The sequence below is a fragment of the Castor canadensis genome, chromosome 5 (genome assembly GCF_047511655.1).
Source record: "Castor canadensis chromosome 5, mCasCan1.hap1v2, whole genome shotgun sequence".
Taxonomy (NCBI): Eukaryota; Metazoa; Chordata; class Mammalia; order Rodentia; family Castoridae; genus Castor; species Castor canadensis.
The window spans coordinates 152,575,098-152,600,629 of record NC_133390.1 but is presented as its reverse complement, the minus strand read 5'-3'; the positions used below and the strand labels follow the sequence as shown (position 1 = coordinate 152,600,629).

At 51.4% G+C, this 25,532-nt stretch overlaps 2 protein-coding genes and 1 long non-coding RNA gene across 8 annotated transcripts; 2 read left to right on the top strand and 1 right to left on the bottom strand.

The window, feature by feature from the left end:
- Positions 1-554: 554 nt before the first annotated feature.
- LOC141423378 (uncharacterized) lies at positions 555-2,387 on the bottom strand. The gene is made up of 2 exons (XR_012448183.1): positions 2,252-2,387; positions 555-615 (listed from the first exon to the last, which is right to left on the bottom strand). It is a non-coding gene; the product is annotated as an uncharacterized lncRNA (long non-coding RNA).
- On the top strand, positions 606-11,323 carry Cdc25b (cell division cycle 25B). 4 transcript variants are annotated; one of them, XM_020171184.2, is made up of 16 exons: positions 606-1,509; positions 2,280-2,395; positions 3,009-3,060; positions 4,858-4,899; positions 5,037-5,073; positions 5,311-5,433; positions 5,537-5,659; positions 5,818-5,952; positions 6,354-6,434; positions 6,551-6,727; positions 6,928-7,023; positions 7,555-7,617; positions 7,776-7,874; positions 8,062-8,195; positions 9,374-9,485; positions 9,843-11,321. In XM_020171184.2, exons 1-16 carry the CDS (start codon positions 1,310-1,312, stop codon positions 9,981-9,983), a joined length of 1,731 nt encoding a protein of 576 aa, XP_020026773.1. In that variant the 5' UTR covers positions 606-1,309; the 3' UTR covers positions 9,984-11,321. The 4 variants fall into 4 exon arrangements, with proteins under 4 accessions (XP_020026773.1, XP_073930517.1, XP_073930519.1 ...); XM_074074416.1 differs by lacking the exon at positions 6,354-6,434 and having other exon boundaries at positions 9,843-11,323; XM_074074418.1 differs by lacking the exons at positions 606-1,509; positions 6,354-6,434 and having other exon boundaries at positions 2,271-2,395; positions 9,843-11,320.
- A 4,504-nt stretch (positions 11,324-15,827) lies between these two features.
- Ap5s1 (adaptor related protein complex 5 subunit sigma 1) lies at positions 15,828-24,965 on the top strand. 3 transcript variants are annotated; one of them, XM_020171186.2, is made up of 3 exons: positions 15,828-15,985; positions 22,433-22,623; positions 23,869-24,965. In XM_020171186.2, exons 1-3 carry the CDS (start codon positions 15,941-15,943, stop codon positions 24,293-24,295), a joined length of 663 nt encoding a protein of 220 aa, XP_020026775.2. In that variant the 5' UTR covers positions 15,828-15,940; the 3' UTR covers positions 24,296-24,965. The 3 variants fall into 3 exon arrangements, with proteins under 3 accessions (XP_020026775.2, XP_073930515.1, XP_073930516.1); XM_074074414.1 differs by lacking the exon at positions 15,828-15,985 and adding an exon at positions 21,073-21,258; XM_074074415.1 differs by lacking the exon at positions 15,828-15,985 and adding an exon at positions 21,273-21,520.
- The last annotated feature ends 567 nt before the right edge of the window (positions 24,966-25,532 follow it).

The following is a 25,532-nucleotide window of genomic DNA, read 5'->3' as shown; positions in this document are numbered from 1 at the left end:
TGGGTCCTCTTGCTCCACCTAGGACGGATGGTTGGGACTGCATGGATAAATACACAAGTTTCCCACTCAACTTCTGCTTCCTCAGCTGTGCCTCCCTCCCCCAACCCAGATAGTGACAGCCTCTTCCCTGGGGAAAGTAAAGCTCCCAACTGCCCACCAGCTCCTTATTGGCTCCGTCCAGGAAAACAGGCTTGGCTGAAAGGTGATTAGATAATTAGAAGATGCTAATGACAAATTCAGCCTCCCTCATCATCAAAGAAACCCCAATTAAACAATATGGTGCCATTGACACCAAGTTAGCCAAACCATTAGTGGGTGTGAGGTAATTCTGGTTTCTCTGGTGGGGCTGCGGGAGAAAATTGGGCCCCGAAGGGGTCGCGTCTAACCTTCGGGACCCGGAAGCTCCTGTCAGTTCCGCTCGGGTCCCCGCCGCCCGCCCACCTCCAGCTCTAGGGCCTCCCTCCGCCTACGAATTATGGTTCGACGCTGCTGTGCGATGCCGGGAGGCTGCGGGGTCGGAGGCTCCGGGGGAGGAGTTTATACTGGCTCCATCACTTGCTCAAACGCGCGACCTTTAATGGGTTATTGAACTTCTCCATGCCTCAACGCCCCGGTCTGTAAAATGGGAAAGGGAAAGCAGATCTTACAGAACTGTATTTGGCAAACTTCCTGAAGTCAGGTGGAGCATCTCACGGTCCCTACTGGTTGGTAATCGTGCGCGAAGTTAAACAGCGAGAGGTCGTTCTGAGACCACCCTAGGGGCTGCTGCAGGGGCTGCTGCTTCCACTGGGTGGGGGGGAAGGGTAACTCCAAATGCACCCCAAGAAATGGGATTCTGGAGACCAGGATCCTTGTGCGGGAAGGCTGGGGTGGGGTGGAAGAGATGTGCAGGGGTATGGGATAAACCCCAATTCCTCTGCTCCACCCAAAGTGGGTGGGCCGGGCTTGTCCAGCCTGCTGGCAGCTCACCCCGCGGCCCCGCCCTCGATCCCGCCCTCCTCTAACCCGCGCCCCCATTGGTGGCGTCTGGCGGCGCGGCCGCTGTTATTTTTCGAATATATAAGGAGGTGGAGGTGGCAGCTGTGACTAGAGGCTTCCCGAACTGCTGCCTAGCCCCGCGTCCCTTCCCCCCCTCCCACCCTCCCCGCATCCCTCTCCACCCTCGCCTCCCTCGCTCCCGTTGCTTTTCCTCCCTCCCCCCCTTTGCCCCTACCCCGGGCCGGCTCCTTCCCTGGTGCCGGCCAGCTGTGCCCGGCGTGTGTTGGCCTCAGTGCATCCGGCCTTGTAGCCTTCTGTCCGCCCCTCGGCTATGGAGGTGCCCCAGCCGGAGCCTGCACCGGGCTCGGCTCTCAGTCAGCCGGGCATCCGCGGTGGCGCTCAGCGTCCAGGTCACCTCCCGGGCCTCCGCCTGGGGTCTCATGGCCTCCTGGGGTCCCCGGAGCGCGCGGCGTCTTCCTCTCCGGTCACTACCCTCACCCAGACCATGCACAACCTCTCCGGGCTCGGCAGGTAAGGACGCCCCAAGGATACTGGGTATGGGATGGGAGGCCCTGACTAGGGTGCTTAGCAGCAACGACGCCTTTACCCCAGCTTCAGAGACCCAGGGCAAGAGCGCTGAGACATAGACTATATAGACTTACCCCTCCAGCTGACCTGCTTGGGACCGTCTTGCCCCTCCCCCTCCCTCATTGTGCCTCTACCACGCTGTCTCCCTAGTCTGTGCCCCAAGCGCCACCATTTTGCCCCAGGCAAGGGATCCCAAGCCTGGAGGGGGAATTCAGGGGTGAACAGCAGTGGTTTGTATAGGTTCTTCCTTGCCCCTGTTCCCTGCATGCTCCCTTCTGCCCCTAGGGTGAAAGTGATTAAAGGCTGATCCTGATCTCTAAGCAAAGCCTGTGGGGTCCCAGCTGCAGTAGAGACCCAGGTCGGAGCCCTTGCTCTGGGGAAGACTCAGGGAAGTCTGAAGAGCAGGGAAACTCTCTGTACTGCCCCCAGCCCAGCCTAGCCTCTACAACCTGGTTGCTGGCTCATCCCTCCTTGCACCTGGGAGGGTTTTTCTAAACTAATCAACCCAGAAGACACTCTAGAGCCTCAGTGAAATGAGCCACTTTGACTTGAGAAGAGGGTAGACCTGTGATATGGCCGCCTTTGGTGTGTCCCTGGGCTGGCAGTGCAGAGGCTGGGTGGGCTCTTCAGAGGTGGGGGAGTGGGTAGGAACATGGACCAGCTCACCCTTGAGCCCTACTCTTACCTTTCTCCTTTCTTGAATCCCTTCCCAGCGACACCCCAAAGAGTGTGGTAGGGAGCCTGTCCTTCCACAGGCGGCTGACACGCCTGTCCAGGCGAGCATCTGAATCGTCCCTGTCATCTGAGTCCTCCGAATCTTCTGATGCAGGTAAAGGTGGGATTCCTGGGGAGGTTCCCCCAGTGCCAGAAGAGTTCAGGGAGCTTCCTGATTTCTTGCCCATCAGGTTAACATCCTTCCTACAACCTGGTGGGCCCAGGAGCCTCTCTTGCCCTGCCCACAAAGCTGGAAGACACACCACACCCAACCCAAACTGGGGAGCCTGGGAGGGTGGGGCCCTCTCGTAGGAGGTGAGAGCTTACCTAGTCAAAACCGGGCGCCAAAATCCCTAAACCACAGCTCCACCCAGAAGGCACTTAGGGCTGAAAGTTGGTCTTTTTTAGAACATTCTCTTATTCTATAGCTGTTTTCCTTAGAAAGCCATTGTCTCTCCCAAATTATTTTAAACCAGCTTAAGAAAAATGCTTAGAAAGCGTTGTGGTTCTAAAAACTGAGTTTCCGTAGTGAGCAGGGAGTGGAGCACTTTGCCCTTTGAGGGACAATGTGTCATGTTCAGGATCCGTGGTAGGTTTTACTTCATTTTTTAATGTTTCCAGATCTCAAATTAAAACAGTTTGCTTTTTCCCTTCTTGGGATGTGGTGGAGGAAAGTATATAGACAAACAATACTGCTACTTTCAAACCAAGGTGCTCCGTCCCCCCAGGTCTCTGCATGGATTCCCCAAGCCCTGTGGACCCCCAGATGGCAGAGCAGACGTGAGTAGAGAAAAGGGACTCCCCACCCACTGCCTTTGGGACTCCTAGTTCTAGCATAAACTCACAGGAGCCTCAGAAAGTAGATAAATCCCTCAGGATCCCCATGTGTGGGTGGGTAATTGGCCTTCCCAGGCCTTGATGGGGGGTCTGCTCTCATGGGAACCAGTTGGGCTTAGGACCAAGGATGGTGGGGAGCAGAGGATACTTGACTTCAGCTAGCTCTTGTCTTTCAAAAATATAAGCTTGTCCCATTTTTCTTTTTTCTTATATACATTTGTGTGTGTGAACTATGCAATTTAAAAATATGGTCCTGCTAAGCATGGTGGGGCACACCTGTAATCCCAGCATATAGCAAGCTAAGGCTGAAGGATCACGAGTTTAAGGCTAGCCTGGGTTATATGGTGAGATCCTATTTCAAAACCCCAAAAACATTAAAACAAAACAAAAAAATTCAAAACTTTAACTCATTCTAGGCCAAATAAAACACAGTTGCCCGCACACTGGCTTGGCCCATCAGCAACCTCTGGCTTTTAATGACACTTGACTCTTGTCAACCCCTGGGCCAGGCTCCCTGCCAGAGGGAGTGGAGAGAAAATTGGTGGCCTTTGCTCTGGGTAGAGCAGGCACCTTCCAGAACACACCTGTTCTCATACAGCTGTTAAGGTCCAAGCAGGCAGAGCAGCTGCGAACCATTAGTAGGGACAGCTGGGCATCCCCAGCCTGGGCTAGGGGACTGTGGCTTTGGGTTTAGGGCAGTGACTGTTTCCTCCTGTTGCCTTTGATCAGAATGGGTTGGGCTCAGGGTTTGTTCACAAACAGGAAACAGAATTGGGTGGGGGTGGGAGGATTGTGGGTTGGTTTTTAGTGGCAACACAGCTCTCCTTGCTTACCTCCAAGGCCCAGCTGCAGATTAGAAACCAAACCAATTAAACTGGTCATGTCTGATGCCAGGTTGACTGGGCACAGCCCCCTAGCGGGGAGGGGCACCCCTGACACTAGCACTGAGTAACTCCCCTATCTTTGCACCTGCTTTGCGGGTTATAGAGTTTCTCAAAAAGAAGCTGGTATGTGTGTGCACAAAAGCTCTGCGTGGCAGGTGGTCTGCAGTAAAGTAGCTGGGGGGGAGGAGGGAGCTACATACAGACGCTTATGCCCTAGCCTCAAAAGGAACATCTGTTGGAATTCCTTTCCTGTTGGCCTCTTCTAAGGCAGGAGGAGGGGATGGGACAGAAGCTGGGTCCGGGAAAATTCCATAGGAGGGAGGAGAGGATGTGATCCTGTACATTAGTCCTTAGGGGGTCTGCTGTGGCACACTGGGCTGCAGGCCCCTGTCCTGGAGGGAGCCAGGCCAGCTTTGCTGGAATCCAGTCCTGGAGACACCCACATTGCTGGATGCCCATGGCCTGTCATCATGGGATGGATGGATGCCTTTCCTGGCGGCCATATGGCCCCGATAAGGTGATTTGCATACAGGTGGAAGGCCTGTGCTGGTGCAGGCTGGCGAGACTGTTGCCTTGGTGACGCCTCAGTGACCTTGCGACCTGCCCCAGCTGTCTCTCACTGCCATTCTCTGGGCCCTCTTCCATTCAGAGCAGCCTTTAAAATCCCAAGCCGCCTCTCATCTCCCTCCTCCCCAATACCTGGGCCTCACTGATAATGGACTTCTTTCTGCCCTTCCCATTCCCCTGCTCCTTGTTCTTGTCCTCATCCCTGGTCCCTGGCCCCTGTGGGCTGGGACCTGGTCCTGGGGGTAGATGATAGGCTACAGTGAAGATGCATTCTCTCTTCTCTTTCTAGGTTTGAACAGGCCATCCAGGCAGCCAGCCGAGTCATTCGAAAGTAAGTACACCCAGCCCTCTGTACCTACTTCAGGCTTTCCCTCAGAGTATAGAAGGCTCTGGTACAGGGACATCCTGCCTGCCCTCAGTCCCTGCCCCCAACTTCCCCAGCCCTGACTTACCATGTCCCTTCTGCAGCGAACAGTTTGCCATAAGACGCTTCCAGTCCTTGCCGGTGAGTGTCCTAAGGCCTGACAGGGCGCTTAGGCATGCATGCTGGGCAGGGGCAGAGGCAGAAGGCAACATGGGGTCACCTCCTAGCCGGTGAGCTTAAGGCAGCCTGGTGTCCCGAGGCTGGCTGGGCAGGCTGGAAGAGTTGGAGTGGGAGTGGGGTGGGAGCAGGTAGGGCCTGGGTGGTGGCAGAGGAATGCAGCCATCAGTACCTGCTGCTCTACCTCAATCTCTACCTCAGGTGAGGCTGCTGGGCCATAGCCCTGTGCTGCGGAACATCACCAACTCCCAAGCCCAAGAGAGCTGGAGGAAGAATGAGGCAGGCAGTGGAGTTGCCAACAGCCCTGGGGAAAACAAAGAGAATGTACGCTTCCAGATTCCTGGATGGGGAAGCTACAGGGAGAGCAGCAGGTGTGCTGGAGTAATCCAGTAGTATTCGATCACCTCTTCTTGCATCTTGCCCATAGGATGGATTTGTCTTCAAGATGCCTTGGAAGCCCACACTTGCCAGCTCTACCCAAGCTCTGGCGGCCTGGGCAAGCCGCAGAGAGTCCTTTACCCAGAGGCCAAGTTCAGCCCCTGACCTGATGGTACATAAAACAGCTGATCCCTTGTAGGGCCCTCAAGAGGAGGCCTGGGGGAAGAAAAGGGTGGTTTGGGGACCCTAGGCACTGGGGACCTGTCCTCACAAGGGATAGCAGTCCCCACCCATGAGAACACCATGCCTGTTTGTTGTTCGGGTGGACAGTGTCTCACGCCAGAGCGGAAGGTGGAAATACAGGAGCTGTGTCCTGTGGCCCAATCCTGCTTCTCCATGACCCCTGCAGAGGGGGCTGCTGAGGAGGACGATGGATTCGTGGATATCCTGGACAGTGATTTAAAGGTAAACAGCCTTTAAATCTGCCAAGCATCTACATCCTTCTCTCTGGGAGCAAGGCTATGACCTTATTCCAACGTCAGAAGAATTTGAGGTAACTGAGTCACAGCCTGATGTCTGGCCAATCAAAAAGGAGCAAGTGGCTGTAGCTGCAGTGGAGTGGAGGCTGAGTAGGATGTGTGGGGGTTGCGGGGAGGGGCTTCCCACAGCTCAGTGCAAGCCCCAGAGCAAGTGGGTCCCTGCAGTTTTGGGGTCTTGGAGGGGTGTTCCTGTAGGTGGAGGAGCCAGCAGAGTTGGTAGGGCTGGAGCCTCGTATTGCTGGGAGAGTAGGGAAGATCGTGTTGGAAAATTCAGGAGTTTGCCCTATGCCTGTGGTTGTGACCCTGACCTTGCTGATTTCACCTGAGGATGATGATGTGGTCCCCCCAAGCATGGAGAGCCTCATTAGTGCCCCACTGGTCAAGAAGGTGAATAAAGAAGAGGAACAGGTGGGCCTCTGGGGTGCCCCCACCTGAGAACTTGGAGGGGTGGCCTTCTTCTCTCCAGGTGGGATTTGGGGTTGGGGGTCTGGACATTCTGACCCCGGACCTGCTGTTCCCACCAGGACCTCATCATGTTCAGCAAGTGCCAGCGGCTCTTCCGATCTCCATCCATGCCCTGCAGCGTGATCCGGCCCATCCTCAAGAGATTGGAGCGGCCCCAGGACAGGGATACACCTGTCCAGAGCAAGCGGAGGAGGAGCTTGACCCCCCTGGAGGAGCAGCAGCAGCCTGAGGAACCTGTGAGTGTCTTCCTGGGACTGTGCTGTCATTGCCCACCTGGGGATGTGTCTGGGTACTGCCTTTTTGGCTGGGTTTATGGCAGAGGGCAGTGTGTAGGTAGTTGTAGGTGGCAGAGAAAGAAGGTTCCAGTCAGACAGGGCACTGAGAGGCAGCTACAGTGTCACTCCTGACCCTGGCCTTTATCTGCTTCACCTCCCAGAAAGCCCGTGTGCTTCGCTCAAAGTCCCTGTGTCATGACGAGATTGAGAGCATCTTAGACAGTGATCACCATGGATTGATTGGAGATTACTCCAAGGTACTAGTGTGGGGCCCTCAGGAAGCTTGACCTGTTATCCGTTGTGGACCTCTAGATCAAGAGCTACTTTAGCTCTGTCTTTCTTCCTAGAGGTCCCCTTTTCTTTTCCTTTATATCTTTTCATCCTTCGTTCCCTCGCAGATCCTCCCTCTGGCTCTCCTTGGTTTCCTGACTCTACCTCAAATCTTTCCAGGCATCTGATGTAACTCAGTCTTGGAAAACATTTCCAAACTAATATCTAGCATGGATCAGCCTTCTGCCTCATGCCCTGGGCTTGCAGAGCCTTGGGGGCAGGAAGCAGAAAGTTCTTGTCTTCTATTCCTTTCCTCACCTTCTTCTTGGAAGGTTGTTCCCTGGGTATCAGACCCAGGAGGGCCTGTTGGTTGCTATGGGAACCACAGCTGAATTTGAAGGCCAAAGCAGGTGTGGCCTCTGGGCTTGGGAACAAAGCTCTGTCCTTTCCAGGCTTCTTGTCTCTCCACTTTCACTTTCTACCCTGACTCTGTCACTGTTTCTCACACATCCCTTTAGGCCTTCCTTCTCCAGACTGTGGATGGCAAACATCAAGATCTCAAGTACATCTCACCAGAAACTGTAAGCAGGGTTGAAACACTTCCCAGTGCATTTGGGATCACTCTTTGGCAGTTGACCTCCCCTGGGGATAGGCTGTATGTATAGACCAGTGGAAGGGCGAGTGCCAGCCCCCAGCCGCCAGCCTCACCTGTTGGCACCAACCCCCATGGCCTCTGCAGATGGTGGCCCTGCTGACAGGCAAGTTCAGCAACATTGTGGAGAAGTTTGTGATTGTGGATTGCAGATACCCCTATGAGTATGAAGGCGGGCACATCAAGGTGAGACGGGTGAAGGGGGGCCATTACCCCACTTGGTTCAGTTCCCTTGCCCAGAACTAGAGGCAGATTTACCCTCTCACAGGGAGGGAACTGCCTAGGAAAAGGTGGAGTCACCTCCGCAAAATGCCAAGGGGAAGGGTCTGCCTTTGGGGCAGAGACTTGGCTTGACCTTCAGCTCCTCTGACAGACAGCTGTGAACTTGCCCTTGGAACGGGATGCCGAAAACTTCCTGCTGCAGAGCCCCATCACACCCTGTAACCTGGACAAGAGAATCATCCTCATTTTCCACTGTGAATTCTCATCTGAGCGTGGGCCTCGAATGTGAGTCCCAGCTCCACCCAACCAGCCCATTCGTACCTGCCCTTTGCCTTCCCTACCCAGGCTATGGCTGTTATAGCCTGGGCCTCTTGCCTCATCTGATGCCTAGAGCTAACCTTACTTCCTTACTATGGAAGGCACCCTCACTGTCATCCCATGAGGCCCTGTGTCCACCGTCTACCTCAAAATCTGGTGCTAAGTATCCAGCAATGTCCTCAGAAATCCTGAGTGCCTGGGGAGGTGGAGATAGGAGAACTTCGATTTGAGGCCAGTCCAGGCAAAAAGTTAGGGAGACTCTATCTCAAAAAACAAGTTGGGCATGTTGCTTCATGCCTGTGGTCCCAGATACTTGGGAGGCAGAGGTAAAGGATTGCAGTTCCAGGATGACCTCAAATCCTAGCTGAAACAAATGAAAGCAGAAAGGCTTGGAGGCATGGCTGAAGTGGTAGTGTGTTTGCCTAGCAAGCATGAGGCAAACCTCAGTACTGACAAAGGAAAAAAAAAAAAAAATCCAAGGTCCTTGTCAGTATTCTGTCCCTATCCTGAGTGATGCTCAGCTTCTGGTATTTGATGCCATTACGTCTCTCTTGGAATTCTGTTCCCTTGGTGTCCACAACCTGGGTCCTTGGCCTCTTTCACCTAAGTCTCTCCTGTCTGTGTTCATGCTTTGCCCCGTGGTCTCTCCTTTCCCTACCTCCTATCCCAGGGTTGCCACCAGCTCCATCTGACAGCTGGTGGTGGCGCTGTATTCAGGCTTTACAGTGAGCTGAAATCTGCCCCCAGATCCTCTGTACAGTGGCCTCATCCTTACTACCTTCCTCTCCTCTGAGATGCCAATCTGTTCAGGAGCCCTCCTGGATGTATCTCTTGTATTATGTGTGCTTGTCACCTCTCTTGCGTCCTCTTTCCTGATCCAGGCCACGGATCTCTCTAACAAAAGGTGCACAGCTGCCTTTCAGAAACACAGAGGCCACCCCCTTGATTTACCTCCTTCCTGACATTGCCCTAATCTCTCTTACCCAATAGCCAGACTGATCTGTGACTGACATTCCCATGTTCATAAGTTTTCTGTGGCTCCCAAAAGCCCTCAAACAAGTGGATACGGGCAACAGGTCCCCTGTGTGCATCTCACCACATGGCCAGCTCTGACACCATCCCCAACTCCCACCATGCTGCTCCAGGTGCCGATTCATCAGGGAACGAGACCGAGCGGCTAACGACTACCCCAGCCTGTACTACCCTGAGATGTATATCCTCAAAGGCGGCTACAAGGAGTTCTTCCCACAGCACCCGGTAACATGGGCAGGGTGGTGCGACCCAGCCGTTGTGTCACACTTGGACTAAAGGACAGGGCTCAGCCAAGCTGTAACCCTTAGAGAAGGGAGGGCTGCTGGGTGCAGGCGGCTACTTGGGAGGCAGAGATCAAGAAGACTGCAGTTTGAGGCCAAGCCAGGCAAATAGTTCTGGAAACCCTATCTCCAAAAGAGTTAGAGCAAAATGGATTGGAGGTGTGGCTCAAGCCATAGAATGCACCTGCTTTGCAAGTGCAAAGCTCTGAGTTCAAACCTCAGTCCCACCAAAAAAGAAAAAGGGGGGCTGGTTCTCCCCCAACTGTCCCCCTATTGATAGACTCCTCCCATCCTGCCCTAGAACTTCTGCGAGCCCCAGGACTACCGGCCTATGAACCATGAGGCCTTCAGAGCTGAGCTGAGGACCTTCCGCCTCAAGACACGCAGCTGGGCTGGGGAACGGAGCCGGCGGGAGCTCTGTAGCCGGCTGCAGGACCAATGAGGGGCCAGTGTCAGTTCTGCCACCCTCCTTGCCTCGCAGGGCCTGGAGGCTGGTGGTCCCATGGGTCTGCAGGACTGAGGGCCTACTGGAGGCCCTAGGTGCTATCTAGGGGAGAGATGGCATGGGTGTGGTGTCCATCTGCCCCTGTCTCTGATTCCCTTTGTCTCACTCCATTCACTTTCCATATCCTAGTGTCAGCCTGGTAGATTAGTACCAGCTCAGAGGACGTATTTTGTATTTAGCAGGAACCTTTATGCTTTTCTTCTTCCTTGTCTTATATGTCCAGAAAAGCCCCTTTGTGTATATGTGAGCTGAGGGTAGGAGAGCCACAGCCCCCAAGGATGGGTAGAGCAAGCCCAACTGTGGCCCTGAGCACTTATCAGTAGGGCTGCTCCTGCCCTCTGCAAGAATCATGGTGTCCCTGCCACATTGCCCCTTTCTCTTTTCCTCTCCTGTCCCTCAGCACAAAGCACCTCCAGTGTAAATGTAAGCTCTTACTCTTTCCTGTTGTAGTGTTATTTTCAGGCTCTATTTTTGTTCGTCTCACTTTTATGTCTTGCTGGCTATGTAGACTCCCCTTGCCCAGCTGGGGGTAGAGAGTCAAACATAATTACCCACCTGGCCCTGGCTTCTGTTCCCCGAGAAAGGGGTGTTATCCTTGAGGGCCTGGGAGCCCCATCCCCATTGCTGTAAACCCTGGAGCCTGACTGGTCAGAATTTGCTGCTGTCCTGTTGCAGATGGACGAATGGACAGGTGAATGGATAGATGGATGGCCATGGGTACACAGCGCCTTGCACACATGTATGTACACACAGAGTAGAAGCATTTTGGTGAGCATGGCAGGCTGCAGCAGGAATGTATGTATGTGTGTCTGTGTGGACAAAAGTCTTTACACTTAGCATTTGAAGATGTTCAAGACCCGATGTCACGGAAGCAGCTAAATCAAGGACTGAGCCACCTCTGGGGTCTGAATCTCAAAGTGCGGGAAGGGCTGTGCTGGAAGGCCTTGCTGAGTCATCTGGTAGGGTCTTGGTTCAATAAAACACTGAGCAAATTGAATAACCAGCTTCCTATCATGTGAGACCCTTGAGAAGACCACAGCAGACCAATGATAGGGTTAGGCAGGGAGCTGGACAGCAGAGACTGGAAGGCTTCCTAAAGAGATGACCTCCTGTTGTCTTTCCTTCCTCTCCTGAAGTCTAAGTCTCTTACATGACAATCCAGCAGGACTTGGATTCAGCCTCTTTTCCTTCACCTGACTACCCAAGTACTAAGCTCACCCTTCCTAAACACTTCATCAAGTGGTAAGAATTATTAGTGGCTCCCATTGTCTTCAGGATGAACTGAAAAGGATTCCTGGCTCTTTATTTAGGATTTGGGGCTTCCCCAGCCTCATCCCCTCAAGAGAGTTAGGAATGGGTCAATCTGGAGGGTCCAGGCCCAAACCCAAGTCTCTGAAGAAATCTTGTTTGGCTATCTCTGCAGATGACCAAATGTGAGCTGTGTAATTGTGGGGACTCAAGTCTGCACAGCAAGATGGCGCCTTTGCTTTATGGAGAGTGCACACGGGCTAGGCGTGCAGCTCAATAGTTGAGTACTTGCCTGGTATGCATGAGGCCTTGGGCCTGATGCCCAGCACTAGGGGAAAAACAATCCAGAGTGTACACATCACATGTGATGCCACCATTGTGCAAATTTACATTCTGGTTAGTGTAGTGACTATCCATCCACCCCATTTTATAGATGGAAAAGTGGAGGCTACTTCCTCCCAGAACAAGGGGACTACAGGTTTCCGGGCTGAATCAGGACACCTGCCCTGTTTCTAGTCTGTTCCTTACGCAGGAAGGTTTGGTCTTCACTGTTGGTCCAGCACCTCATGAAAGGCAGAGTGGGTATGGCATGCGATGTGGTTTTGATGGTCCAGAGACTAGGTCTATTGGCGGGGGGGTTGTGGGGGGGGTGGTCCTAGACGCCACCACCCACAATGAGCATACAACTGATATCAAAGATGAGCATTTATCTGGGTAAGGAATCTTGCCCCAGAAAAGGGGAAATAACTACAGACTCTGAGAAAGGGAGGGGTGGGAGGGGGAGAGAGTGAGCCCTGGCAGCCCAAGTATTTGCCTGCCTCACCTGAAGAGCTCTGGTGAAGCCTCCCTCCTTCCTGGAGTCAGGAAGACATCTGCATGCAGAGAAGGCACTCATTCACCCTGGTGTCACGCAGCAATAGAAGCAGAGCAGGCAGCCCGCCCAGAAGTCCCACCCTTCACTCCCACCTGGGTCCCTGAGCAGCCAAGGGGGCAGTGGACCATGCTTCCTCTTCTGTGTATGTCCTCTTCCCATACCCTCCATCTCAGCTCGCCTGAGGGAGCCTGGACTGTCTACAACGCCAGGCCTCCTCCAGCCACATGCTGATGTCTCCTGGCCACAGCTGTCCCCATCATAAGCCACCAACAGTCACTCACAGTTGCAGTCATGGGATTCCCATGTGGCACTTATAGCCATTTTACCTCCTCAGCCCTCTGGAGGGCATTCAGCTTATTTTGCTGGAGAAAATGGGAGTGGGAGGGGGCGGGCTGAGGGAACTAGGCCCAGCCAGAAGACAAAGACACCTCAAGAGCAGTCCTGATGCTGGCATCCACCCCAAGGGAGGCGGGTCTGGGTATGAACAAAGGGCCACTGTGGGTGCCAGGACATGCCCTGCCTCTGGAAAGTTCAAGAGATGTCAGAGGTGGCCATAATGACCTGTAGAGAAATCTTTCTAACTTTTTTTTGGATACTCTTAAGGAGAAATGGATCAGGGAAGGAGACAGTTTAAAATCTCGGGCTGCCAGCCAGTTTTGAAGGTTGTTTTGCTGGGGGCAGGGCGGGTGCTGGAATTCCAGGCTGCGGGGAGACTGGGAGCAGTCACGTGCCTCCAGCTTACGTGGTTAAAGAGCTGTGGGGTTAGCCTTAAGCTGGCAAACCCGCTAGTGCAGCCTGGCCAAGGCTGTGGTGGAGATAGGGTCCAAGGAGGATAGAGGAGAACTTCATCCACTTACGGACTGAATTGCTGAATATTTATTATAATAATGTTTAAAAAAAGTCTTTTTTTTTTTTTTATGTACTGGTGTTTGAACTCTGGGCCTCCAGTTTTTCCACTTGAGACATATCCCTAGACATTTTTGCTATACTTTTGTTTTTCAGATAAGAGTTTGGAGCTTTTGCCCATGTGCATTGGGCCTTGATCCTCCTACCTCCCCCTCTCAAGTAGCTGGAATTATAGATGTCAGCCACCACAGCCTGCCAGTGTCTTTTTTTTTTTTTTTTTAATTTTTTTGCAGTGCTGGGGTTTGAATTCAGGGCCTACACCTTGAGCCACTCCACCAACCCTTTTCTGTGAAGGGTTTTTTTTTTTTTTAGATAGGGTCTCACAAGCTATTTATTTGCCCAGGGTGGCTTCGAACCACAATTGAATTACAGGAGTGAGCCACTGGCACCTGGCTCAGTGTCTTCTTTTTAAATGTAGTGAGCATTTCATCAAAGGCACACATCATCAGCATAGACTGTACAGCTCCAGAGGACATCTCTAGCATTTCAAAACCCCGCTCATGTCCCTGCATTACCCCAACTCCAGAGGTAGTCATTATTCTGACCTCTATTATAGTAGTTTGGTTTTGTCTGTTCATGAATATCCTATAAATGAAACAATAATGTCTGTTTTTTTCACTTTGCATGATTTTGATACTCATCATGTCTCATTTAGCAAGAGTTTGTTCTTTTTCATTGCCAGATAACAGTCTATGATATGGAGATATATATTTCTTTTGGGGTTTTTTGGCAGTACTGGAGTTTGAACTCAGGATCTCACACTTGCTAGGCAGGCACTCTACCACAGCCCCCAGCCCTGTTTCATGTTGGGTATTTTTGAATTAGGATCTCTCAAACTATTTGCCCAGGCTGGCTTGGAACCACAATCCTCCTGATCTCTGTCTCCCAAGTAGCTAGGATTATAGGTGTAAGCCACCTGTACCCAATGAGATATATATTTCAATTTAATTCTGTATTCTACTTTTCTTCTTTTTTACTTTACTTATTTGTTTGCAATGCTAGAGATTGCTACAACTGAGCTTTATCCCCAGTCCTCTTCTGTTTTTAATTTTAAGAGATTTTTTTGGAATGAGGTTTGAACTCAGGGCTTTGCGCTTGTGAAGCAGGCACTCGACTGCTTGACCCACCACGCCAGTCCTCCTCGTTTTTTTTTTTTTAATGAAGTTATGCCTGGGTGTGGTTGTATGCATCTATAGTCTCAGCTACTCAGGAGGCTTAGGTCGGGAGGATTGCTTGAGGTCATCCTGGGCAACAGGGTCAAACCCCAATCTGGAACAAAAAGCTGGGAGTTCATGTCAGTAGTAGAACTTGCCTAGTAGGGCAAGACCCTAGGTTTAGTTCCCAGCACCACAGGAAAAAAAAAAAGTTTGACACATGAGCTCCTGCCTGTCTCTTGCCGTGTGATACCCTACGCAGCCTCAGTGCTCTGCCAACACCAGATGTGGCCCTTGACCTTGGACCAGAACCATGAGCCAAAATGAATGGGTTTGGTTTCTTTTCCCCTTCAGCGTTGGGGACTGAACCCAGAGCCTTGTGCATGCTAGGCAAGTGCTCTACCACTGAGCTGTACTCCCAGCCCAAATGTACCATTTCTATTTGCTTATTTGGTTTTGATGGTACTGGGATATTCAACTCAGGGCCTTGGCACTTGGTAGGCAGGCACTCTACCATTTGAGCCACAACCCTACCCCAAATACAATTTTAGAGGGGTGGGCAGTACTAGGGTTTGAACTCAGGGCCTTGCACTTTCTAGGTGCAGCCTAACCCCAAGCCAGCCCCAAGCATTTTTTTAAAAATGAAATTAAAATGTAATTTACACGTGGAAAAACTCCCCGCTTTGAGTATATGGTTCTGTGAGTTTTGACAAGTGCATACAGTTGTGTACCCACCACCACAGTAGAGATAAGGAACACATTCATCCTACCCTGGGTGGATTACTGAGATGATTGCAAATAGTGCTGGGACCATACCTAGGCGTGCAATGTGTTCAGTTTTAGAATTTCCACACAGTTCTCTAAGATCCTTGCATGGACTCATCTTCTCACCAGCAGAGTCTGAGGGTTTTGTTCAACATTCTTGTCAAAATTCTTAAGTTGTAATTTCTCTCTCTTAACCAATAAATGCGATTCCCATGTAGAGCAAAGAGCTCTAGTAACTGCCAAGCACTGAACCCACATATTGTCTATGGTGTTGGCAGGTGTTTAAACGTCCAGACCCAACCTATTTTCTGACTCCTATATTGGCAGCATGAGGCAATATTAGCCTAAGTATTTTTTTTCCCTCAAGTCAGATTCTTAAGGAATCAGTGAGTCTTTGAAGTTAATTGGCCGTGTGTTCACTGACTTGAGTCTTTCTGCTATCAGTCCCAACAGCCCAAGGCTATCTAGAAAATTGAGGATTTCTAAAAGACCTGAATGCACAGCCCACCTACTTTCCACAGGCACTAAAACTGTTGGTGAGGCAGAAAGAAGTTTGAACAGAGGTCTATGGGCACGTGGAGCTGAAACAATCAGGAGAGGGAGGCTGAGTAATGGTGAAGTTGCTGCTTTGCAGATGTGAAAGTCATGCCTTAAGAGAATGTTCAAAGAGGTGAGATTCTTCACCATCTATTGTTCAAAGAAGATAGATGATATGTCTGTGTGGCAACCAAGGAGCTCAGGGAGGGTGGCCTTGGCTCTACCTAGCCTGCACTGGCACGCACACCCCGGTGTGGGGGGGGTGACAACAGCTGCCAGGCTCTGAGTCAGCCGGCCTGGGGCAGCAGGAAGAGAAGGAGCCTCACGTGGCTGGGCCTATCCTGCCTCATGGGAGCCTCCTGGCACTCAGCCCTACAGGAAGCACCACTGTTTGAAAGGACGAATCACACATGGCCTTATTCTCCTGGGAGCTAGCCAAGACCACTTCCCTGAAGGTAGGGCTGCAGGGGCCGAGGGGGCTCCTAGAGTGGGCCAGGGAGTACCAAGTAAGGAGGACATCAATCCTGGGGTGGAAAGGCAGCTACCAGAGTGGGTTGTGGAGGGTAAAGCAGGGGTGTGGTTGAGAGAAAGGCTAATTATATTCCAGAGATCTGGGGGAAGGGCGGCTGGGCAAGCTTGTGGAGTGACCACAAGGGAATGGGCAGGAGGAACACAAGGGAAGTGGAAAGGTCAGGCTGTAATCTATCAGCATGCACATGACCAGGGACTTCATCTACTGGGCCTCTATCTCTCATCTGTGAAATGGAGACATTAAAACCCCTGTTTGGTGTGCTTTTTTTTTTTTTTCCTTCAGTACTGAGGTTTGAGCTCAGGGCCTTATGCTTGCTAGGCAGGTGCTCTACCACTCGAGCCACTCTGCAAGTCCTAAAGCCCCTACTTGGAACAGTTGTGGATTGAATCAAATGAGTTGGTGGATGAAAAGCACTCAGAACAGGGCCTGCCTACAGTGAGGGCTGCTGTGGCTGCTTAGGGCCAGTGTCAGGACTAAACAGACATCAAGGAAGTAAAAAGGATGGGCCTAAAAATATTTAGTTCAAGGGACCAGACTGGGGCTGGGGTTTCATGGTTGGAGGGTTTTTTTTTTTTTTTCAGTACTGGGGCTTGAATGCAGGGCCTACACCTTGAGCCACTCCACCAACCCTTTTTTGTGATGAGTTTTTTCAAGATGGGAGATAGGGTCTCTTGAATTATTTGCCTGGGATAGCTTGGAACTGTGATCCTCCTGGTCTCTGCCTCCTGAGTAGCTTGGATTACAGGGGTGAGCCACTGGCACCTGGCTGTGGATGGAGGTTTTGGGGAGACAGAGGGTGGGATTGTGGTCCAAATGGCCCAAAGAAGGCTCCCAGCACAGAAGAAAGCTGTCTGTGAGATGCCACACGGAGGTGAAGTGGAGAGAGGGACAAGGGGTTGCCTGACCTTTGTTGCCTTTATTTAGGGCAGGCAATCCACCCAATTTCAGCCCACTCTGATTCTAAAAAAAAAAAAAAGCAAGAGTCCCCTCTGCTGCTGAGTTTCTGCTCTGCTCTTTGAGGAATGGCCAGCCACCCTTATCAGGGAGTCAGTTAAACTCACTGCCTGCAGTTAGCAGATTCTAACAAATTGCCCTGCCCACATCCAGGTGCAGGGAGGCTCCACCAAACTGGTCCCAAGTCTCAGGTTCAGTAAAGATCATAAATTAGGGTTTCCAGCTGTCAAAAACTAATAGGACTATCTGGTAGCAGGAGCTACCAGACATGTGTGAATTGTGGGGATTGGTATTGAGTCTGGAAGAAGACTCAGTCATCTCCAGATCAACCATTTTGCAGGTATCCGATTCTGCACACCAAGGGGAGTCCATACAGATAATCCTAGGCTGCCTGCTATTGCTACTGAGCAGAGGAAGGTGGAGGTGAGGAAGGGGCCAGTGTGGGTGGATGAGGAAAGTCTGCAGGCAAACTCTCAACTTGGAGGACCACTGAAAAAGCAAGAGGGAATGCAGAGTGATGGAGTCTTCTGCTCAAGTTGAAAGAGGGAAGGGAAAAGGTGAGGTGTGTGGTGCATGGCCCCATCTGGGCAGATGCGCTGGGTCGCAAATCAAGCTCCTGTAGTTTCCTGGTAGTGCTTTATTAAGTTTTACTTTTGTTCCTTCTCGTCTTCTCTGTCACACTACACCAAACCCCACAACTGCACTACTGTGTACTCAGTCCTGCCTCAAGCACTGGACTAATATAAAAACCTTGCAGGCGGGGGAGTGTCTCAACTGATAGAACATCTGCCTAGGCCCTGAGTTCAAACCCCAGTGCCACACACACAAAAAGCCTTGCACAATGAACACACAGCACACTACCCAACACACTCAACTGCCTCTGTTTTGTCTTCAGGGCAGGTCTTGTAACCAAGGCCAGCTTGTCCCACCCTACCCACCTCCAGCCTCTGAACTGCCACCTAGGAATGCACTCCGCTGCATGTAACAGAAACCCCACACAGTGAACTTGGCAAGAAGACCCTGCAGCACCTCCAGGGCCCAGGTCCACTCCTACCTCTCTGTATTTAGCCACTTGGGAGCCACAAGATGACTGAGTGAATGGCCACACACTACCCCCCCTTTTTTTTTTTGTGGGATTGGAGTTTGAACTCAGGGCTTCACACGTGCCAGGCAGGTGTTCTACCACTTGAGCCACACCTCTAGACCATTTTGCCCTGGTTATTTTGGAGATGGGGTCTTGCAAATTATTTGCTCAGGCTGGCCTCAAACCTTGATCCTCCCGATCTCAGTCTCCCAAGTAGCTAGGTTTACGGGTGTGAGCCACTGGCACCTGGCTTTTTTTTTTTTTTTTTCCTTTATCTTCAACAAGGTGTCTATGGTCACTGTGCAGCCCAGGCTGGCCTCAAACTTGAGATCCTCCTGCCACAGCTTTCCAAGTGCTGGGATTACAGACCTACATCACCACCACCTGGCTTGTTTTATCTTTCTTTCAGGCCATGTCCATCCTCTGCAGTCTTGTTCAGGTTCTCCCCTTTCCCCTTCCTCTTGCCTCCCCACCAGCTGCTGCAGAAAGTAGAGCTCATGCCCCTATCTGGTCTTGCACTTGGCACTTTGCTGTGTGACATTAGCCACCTCAGGGAGCATCTCTAGGCCCTTATCTGCCAAACAAGAGGCTGTGCTTCAAAGTTATAAATCCCAGCTGCTTGGGCGGGGCCTGAGTCTAAAGGCCTCATGAGGTTGGCAGGCAATTGGAGGGGTTTGAACCCCGCCCTCTAGCGACACTTGCCTCTTCAAACCTTGCCATCCTTCCAGTGTAGGAGAGCGATCCTGTCACATTCTTAGTTCAGCTTAAAACTAGACTTCAAAGTAAATAATAGTTTTAGTGAAATTGTCACAGACCATGGATGGTCATGACTCATATGAAAATGAGGGCTGTATGAGAGGGAAGTAGACTTGCCCCGCCCCCAAATGGCTGGGGTCTTCATGTTTTTAAATGTTTTGTTGAATTAAATACACAGAAACATGTGCATATTCCAAGTGTCCAGCTTGGTGAGTATTTGCAAAGTGAATATGCTCATGTAGTCAAAGCCCAGAATGTGACTGGCCCCAGTGCTCCCTCTGGCCTCTGCAGTCATTACCCCACAAGAAGAACTACCATTCTGTCTATAACCATGTGGAATGGCTTGCCTAGATTTGTGCATTCTGCTATCATATGATAGCATACATTTTTGTCACAGATTTCTTTCATTCAATATTATGTTTGTGAGATTCAGCCATGTGTGCATAGTAGCTATTCTTTTTTTCTGCCATATAGCATTCCACTGTATGAGTACACACAATACAATATCCATTCCATAGCTGATGTGTATTTGGGTAACTTCCAGTTTGGAAAAATTAAGAACAAATCTACTCTGAATATTCTATATGTGACATCATCAGCTTTCATTTCACTCAGGGGTACAAAGCAGTGTGGTTAGTACGAGTAGGTACTGCTGGGCTAGCCTTGGTGGATGTAACCATGGTGCCCAACATGAAGTATGGTGTGGAACCAGAAGAGGCTGGTGGCCACTGAGAAGGGATCTCCCAGGGCATGCCCTCAGTAAAACCATCAGAGAGACCTCCACTCTGCTGCCTGCCCCCAGCCCTGGCTTCCTACCAGGCTGAGGAAGACCTCTGTGGTCTTCCATGGTCTACCTGGGTCCTCCATGGTCTTCTAGGATAGAGGGGTCAGGCCAGCCTTCCACCGTTGTCTCCTCCACACCCCTCACATAAGGTCAGCTCTCCAGCAGTCTAGAACTTGATGTGGACTCATTGAGAAGTGGACAGAGGCTGGGGATACTGTGTTCTAGATTCCAGGTGGCCCTAGCAACCAGAGCTCTGCCTGCTGTCTGCTATATTCAGCTAACAGACACAAGGCCTGGCTAAAGTGATAGGATCTGGGACCAGGACCTGTTCCCAGCAACTGAGCCAACACCATTCCCTAGCCTTGTGGTTGAGGCCCCACAGTCTCTGGGCCCATTCCTGCAACTACAAATATACTTATGTGTTGAACCTGAGGTTAAAATGCTGCCTTGGCCAGCCTCACTCCTCCTGGTCCTATGGCCAAAGAGGTCCAGAATGCACTCCCTATCCTATCCCTGCGTCACCCTGCCCTATCCTGCATTTCTTGTCATGTATTCAGCTTGCTTCAGTCCTGCCTTGCACTTGGCTCTGGAAGTGACAATGGGAGCCACAGCCCAAGTGTTCCCATGGAGACACCATCACTGCAGTTGAATACCAAGAGTCAAGCTAGCAGGGTTTCCCCCAAAGTTTTGGTCTGAGAACATGTGGAAGAGCAAAAGAAGAGGAAGGGGATTCCAAGCTGAGGGAACAGCCAGTGGGGTTGGGGAGGGCTGAGACATAGGACACTGGGACATCCCTGGGGTGACTCAAGCAGTTCACGTGCCAAGATGTCCAGGGGAACATCCAGGGCAAGCAGTGAGGTATTATTGGCCTTGGGGTACTCCAATGCTTTTGGTCCACGCCTCCAGGTTCAGGTCTTTATCCTACGGCAAGGCAGTGAGTGTTTCAAGTTTAAGATAAAAATCTCTTCCCGATGCCTCAGATGGCCTCCCAGCAAGGAGTGTGAACAGGGACTGTGTCATAGATGGGACGTGGAAGGAAAAAACTAAGCGCTTGCCCTAGGTGTCAGTAACTATGCGGTTTCAGTGAGACCCAACGAAGTTGACTGGCCTCCCAGGGACACGCAACTGTAAGGTTGGGACCAGAGTTCAAATCCTACTTCAAAAACCCAGCTCCAGACCCATGGAAGGAAACCAGAACCCAGAATCTGCGCAAAACAGTCTACATATGCCAAAGTCATAATTTTCCAGGGACGAGGCCCAGCAATCTGCACTTTAACAGGCATCAGTGCTCCTATGGCACAGCGTCAGTCTACGAACTCAGACCCCCACTGTCAGGCCCCACGGTCGCTGATGCCCCTCCCCCCCCGCCAGAGTCCAAGAGCCTCACTAGATGAGATTGGCAGGCGACGCAAGGGCCTAAACCCCGCCCTCTAGTGACGCCAGGCCTCCGGTCTCTTCTGGAAAGTCTGCGCACCGGCCGCCGGGCCGCTGCGCCCCCTGGCGGCAGCTAGGGGTTGGCGGCCAGAGGGGAGACAGGTCCAGGGCTTCCAGCAGACACCGGGCGTGACCCACGCGGCCCCAGCCTGGAGCTCTGAGCGCTGAGTCCCATCGTAGGAAGGTACGGTCCGCGCCAAGATCTCAGACCACTCCACGGGACGTGAGGCCCCGCCCACTCCGTCCCGCGGCGCTCTTGAGTGCGTCTGCTACCGACGTGTGCAGACGTCCGCGGGCCGCCATTGCTTTCCTGCCGCGGAGTTGGTCGGCCGGTTAGAAGTCTGCAGGCCCGGAGGAAAGGCTGAGTGAGACCCTTCGACAACAGCAGCCTGGTGCTGCAGGGCAGCTCCCTGGGCGGGATACCAACTTACGCTTGGTCGACTGGAGTAAGGACTACAACCCCCAAAATGCATTGCGCCGCAGGGCTGGGAAGGCAGTGACGTAAGGGGTGTTGGCCCCTATCATTTCTCTGGTGGGGGTTGGGAGCGGAGAGGGCTGATGACGCGCTCGCAGGTCACCGGAGGTCAGCGCCTGGGAACCAGTGTTCGATACTCAAAACACCTTCGTTTAACCTTCCTGATACTGATTGTCTGTTTATCCTTAGCTATGGCTACCTGCTAACTGTGTACCTGCTGCCTTTCAACCCCAGATACCATTATTACTTAGTCTTGATTTTGAAATAATTTGCCATATTCCTTCCTGTGACATTCATCATCAATTAACATCTTTTGTCCATTTGCTTTGTAATTTTCTCTCTGTCTGCACGTTTTCCCCCTGGACTATTTGAGTTATTTGTACCCCTCTGCCCCTGTACTTAGAGGTACATCCTTGTGTATTTTCTAAAAACAAGGACACGTGCCTACATTCAAAATTAGGTAACATTAGTCAAGATTATTTTCTGACCCAGTCCATATTTAAGTGTTTCCAGTTATCCTAGTACCGTTCTGTATGGAAGCTCTTTTTCTTGGTCCAGGATCTGTTCCAGGAGTCCACAATGCTTTCAGCTGTGGATTCTCTTTAGTTTTCTGCAGTCTGGAGTGGCTACTCAGGTTTCCCAGACTCTCATGACCCTGAAGTTTTTGGAGATTCTTGGCCAGCTTTTTGTAGACCTAGATTTAGGGTTGTTTGAGATTTCTTCTGCCCTGGACCCTGTTCTGTGGGGCTGACCAGGCACTGTATTATCCAGAGGCTGGGGTGTGTTTTGATGGTTGAGGGGTTATCAGTATCTCTGGATGCCCTCCGGAGTCCTGCTAGGTCACACCCTCTCTGCTCTCACCCCAATCTCTGCCTCCCTTTAGCACCAGTCTGGAGCCATGGTCCATGCCTTCCTCATCCACACCCTGAGGTCCCCAAATGCAGAGGATCCAGGCCTTTGCCGAGTGCTCTACTCCTGCGTCTTTGGTGCTGAGAAGTCACCAGATGATCCACGGCCACATGGTGCGGAGAGGGACAGGCTTCTCCGCAAGGAACAGATTTTGGCTGTGGCCAGGTAACCACACACCCAGCCCATATTGAGCATATAGCTGATTCCAATAGGTGTTCTGGGGCACACAGAGAAACAGGAGACTGATAAGCAGAGAGACTGGTATATTCCAGTCTTCCACAGTTGTCTATAAGTGTTACTGTGAGAAAGGGTTCAAGAAATAATAATGCCATTATGTTATTATTATAGTTACTATTTATTGGGCATATAAATATGTGTAAGTATGTTCTGGGCGTTTCTTATATATTAACTTATTTAATCCTCACAGTAGTCTTTTGAGGTAGCTATAGTTGTTATCCCCACCTTACAGATGAGTAAACTGAGGTACAGAGTGTTAGGGAACTAAACCTGTCCACTGTTATGAAGCTAGAGAGTAGAGTAACTGAGAGTTTAGTGTAGGCAGGCAGACCCCAGTACAGATTGAACATGATTTGCAATGCAGGACTTCTCAGGGCCTTTAGTATTCCTATAGAATTATGCATCTCTAAGGAATAGAGAGAATGCGGTGTATATTCAGGAGGCTATATATTCAGGGCTATCTGAATGCCGGGGACCCAGAGCACAGTGAAAAACACTGTTCGAAACTAAGTTGAGTAGCCTTGGACCTTCCCATCCCAGATCAGACATAGTGAGAGGTGCCAGAGTCTCCTGACCCCCTCATCACTGGGCAGGGGCATTACTACTCTGAGACTACCCTTTGCCTGCTCTTGACATCCCCTGTTTTTTTTTTTTTTTTTTACCTCTTTCCCATCCCTGTAGCACAGAAAACCAAATAAACACCTTTAAAACAGGCTTGTTCATGGCCCAAACTAGAAGGCATTTCAGGAAGGATCAGAGGGGGCTTTCAAAAGCCTTGACAACCAAATGGGAGTGGAAAGGCCAGGCCACTGGGTTTATTCCTATTGTTTACCTTCCTTTCTGCTGTGGTGGCCTTTGTGAAAAAGGTGGGGCAGACTCTTCTTCCCTGGTGTACTTTTCCAGCCCAAGGAGCTGTGTTTAGAACCTGCCTTCTGTTGGCCACATGGGACCACAAGCTGGAGCCCAGGTTTCTGAATGGAGTCACATTCCCTGGCTTTGTGACCCTGGAGAGGTCATTTAGTCTCTCTGAGCCTCAGTTTCCCCAACTGAGACATGTGGATAATGGGAGCTACCAGCTCTAGGAATGGTCGTGGGGATGTCAGAAGTTTGTGTGTGGGCTGTGTCAGTGGCTTTGCCAGGCCTGTCACCCACCAGTCTTGCCCCTTCTCCCAGGCAGGTGGAGTCAATATGCCAGCTGCAGCAGCAGGCGTCTGGCCGGCTCCCCACAGATCTGCAGCCACAGTCCTTGGATGAGCCTGTGTCCTTGCATGAGGCTCCACATGGGGCCTTCCGGCTGGCTGCAGGGAACCCATTCCGGGAGCCACGGACAGTGGTGTGGCTGGGCGTGCTCTCATTAGGCTTCGCCCTGGTGCTGGATGCCAACGAGAACCTACTGCTGGCCGAGAGCACACTCCAGCTGCTGGCCCGCCTCCTCATTGACCACCTCCGCCTGCTGGTGCCTGGTACCAGCCTCCTGATGCGGGCTGACCGCATTGAGGGCATCATCACTCGCTTCCTGCCCCATGGCCAGCTGCTCTTCCTCAATGACCAGTTCGTCCAGAGTCTGGAGAAGGAGTTTAGTGCTGCCTGGCCACGCTGACCTCTTGCTGGGATGGGGTTTCCAAGAGGATAAGGGGTGGAGGGTAGAGACTGTTCATACAGCAGATGCCTCCTGCCTGGCCTGATCCCCACTCTGAAGTGCTGCCACCCCCAGGATAAACAGTTGGGACAAACTGGCAAAAAGGAGGCTGGGCAGGGGGTGGATGAGGCTGTACCTGTTTGTAGGTCAGTGGACTTGGTGAGCATTCTGAGTCTAGAGGTGCCGTGTGACTGATCAGTCTGTGTCCTTGACCTTGACTTCATCTTCCTCCAGTCCCACCAGCCAGCCACCAGTGCTGTAACAGTGAGGAGAGGCTGCCTGGAACTTAGTCCATCTTCTCCTTCCAAAGCCCAGTCATCACAGCACAAAAGGGGTGTCTGAGACTCCCCTTACGGTGGAGAAGCTGGCTTCACACCCTGGCAGACGCTGGCCTCACATAGCCAAGCATCATCAAGGATTCTGTTGGTGAGAGCTTGCTTGGCACCCAACCCCACCACAGTTCTGAAATACCACCCAGCAGGGGGCATTGAGCTCCTGTGTGCCAAGTCCATACCCACTAGGCAGGCCCCAGATAAAATAATCATGGGCTTCCCTCATCTGCTGGCATTTGAACTCAGAGGTCTGGTCTGTTTTCTTGTTTTGAATTAAAAACACTGGCTGTATGATTTTACCCTCTCTTTCTGTGAGTTTGATGGACAGTCTGCTCCTGTGAGTAAGCGCCTCCCCAGCGTGGCATCTGCACTTTGTGTTCAAGGATCCCCCAAGAGGCTTTTTGGGAGGCCTTCGTCTCTCCTCTGCCACCTCACTTATGTTTCCTTGTGTGCCTCTTTTGGATGGCAGCACTTGCTTCCGCCACCAAAATATATGTCACAAGTGGCAGTGAGGCAGGACAAATCAGGGAAAACAGGACATGGGAATTCTCAGGAATTCAGAGATAAATTATGTATTAATGAATGACTTGATTAAAAGCACACAGGGACTATTTTCTTTGCTTGAAACCTTACACCCCTTCTGTGAGCTGCAATATTTAGTAAAAGGAAAAAGGAATGGGAAAAAGCAGTTCTCTCCCTCTGACCTTGCCCTCTTATCCAAATACTTATATGCTCTGGAAACTGAGCAAGGATTTCTTTAAAAAAGACATTTTGGGAAAAACCACCTGGGAAAAAACGAAGTGTTTACAAAGGAAAATATGTATTTAATAGATGGACATCTGTCCATTTGTATGAAGGGGTTTATG

Coding starts and splice junctions, on each gene's coding strand:
- Ap5s1 (XM_020171186.2), top strand. CDS start 15,941: ATGGCCTTATTCTCCTGGGAGCTAGCCAAGACCACTTCCCTGAAG. Junction 15,986..22,432: donor CCAAGACCACTTCCCTGAAG/GTAGGGCTGCAG, acceptor GCCTCCCTTTAG/CACCAGTCTGGAGCCATGGT. Junction 22,624..23,868: donor CAGATTTTGGCTGTGGCCAG/GTAACCACACAC, acceptor CCCTTCTCCCAG/GCAGGTGGAGTCAATATGCC.
- Cdc25b (XM_020171184.2), top strand. CDS start 1,310: ATGGAGGTGCCCCAGCCGGAGCCTGCACCGGGCTCGGCTCTCAGTCAG. Junction 5,953..6,353: donor TCCTGGACAGTGATTTAAAG/GTAAACAGCCTT, acceptor ATTTCACCTGAG/GATGATGATGTGGTCCCCCC. Junction 8,196..9,373: donor TCTGAGCGTGGGCCTCGAAT/GTGAGTCCCAGC, acceptor ATGCTGCTCCAG/GTGCCGATTCATCAGGGAAC.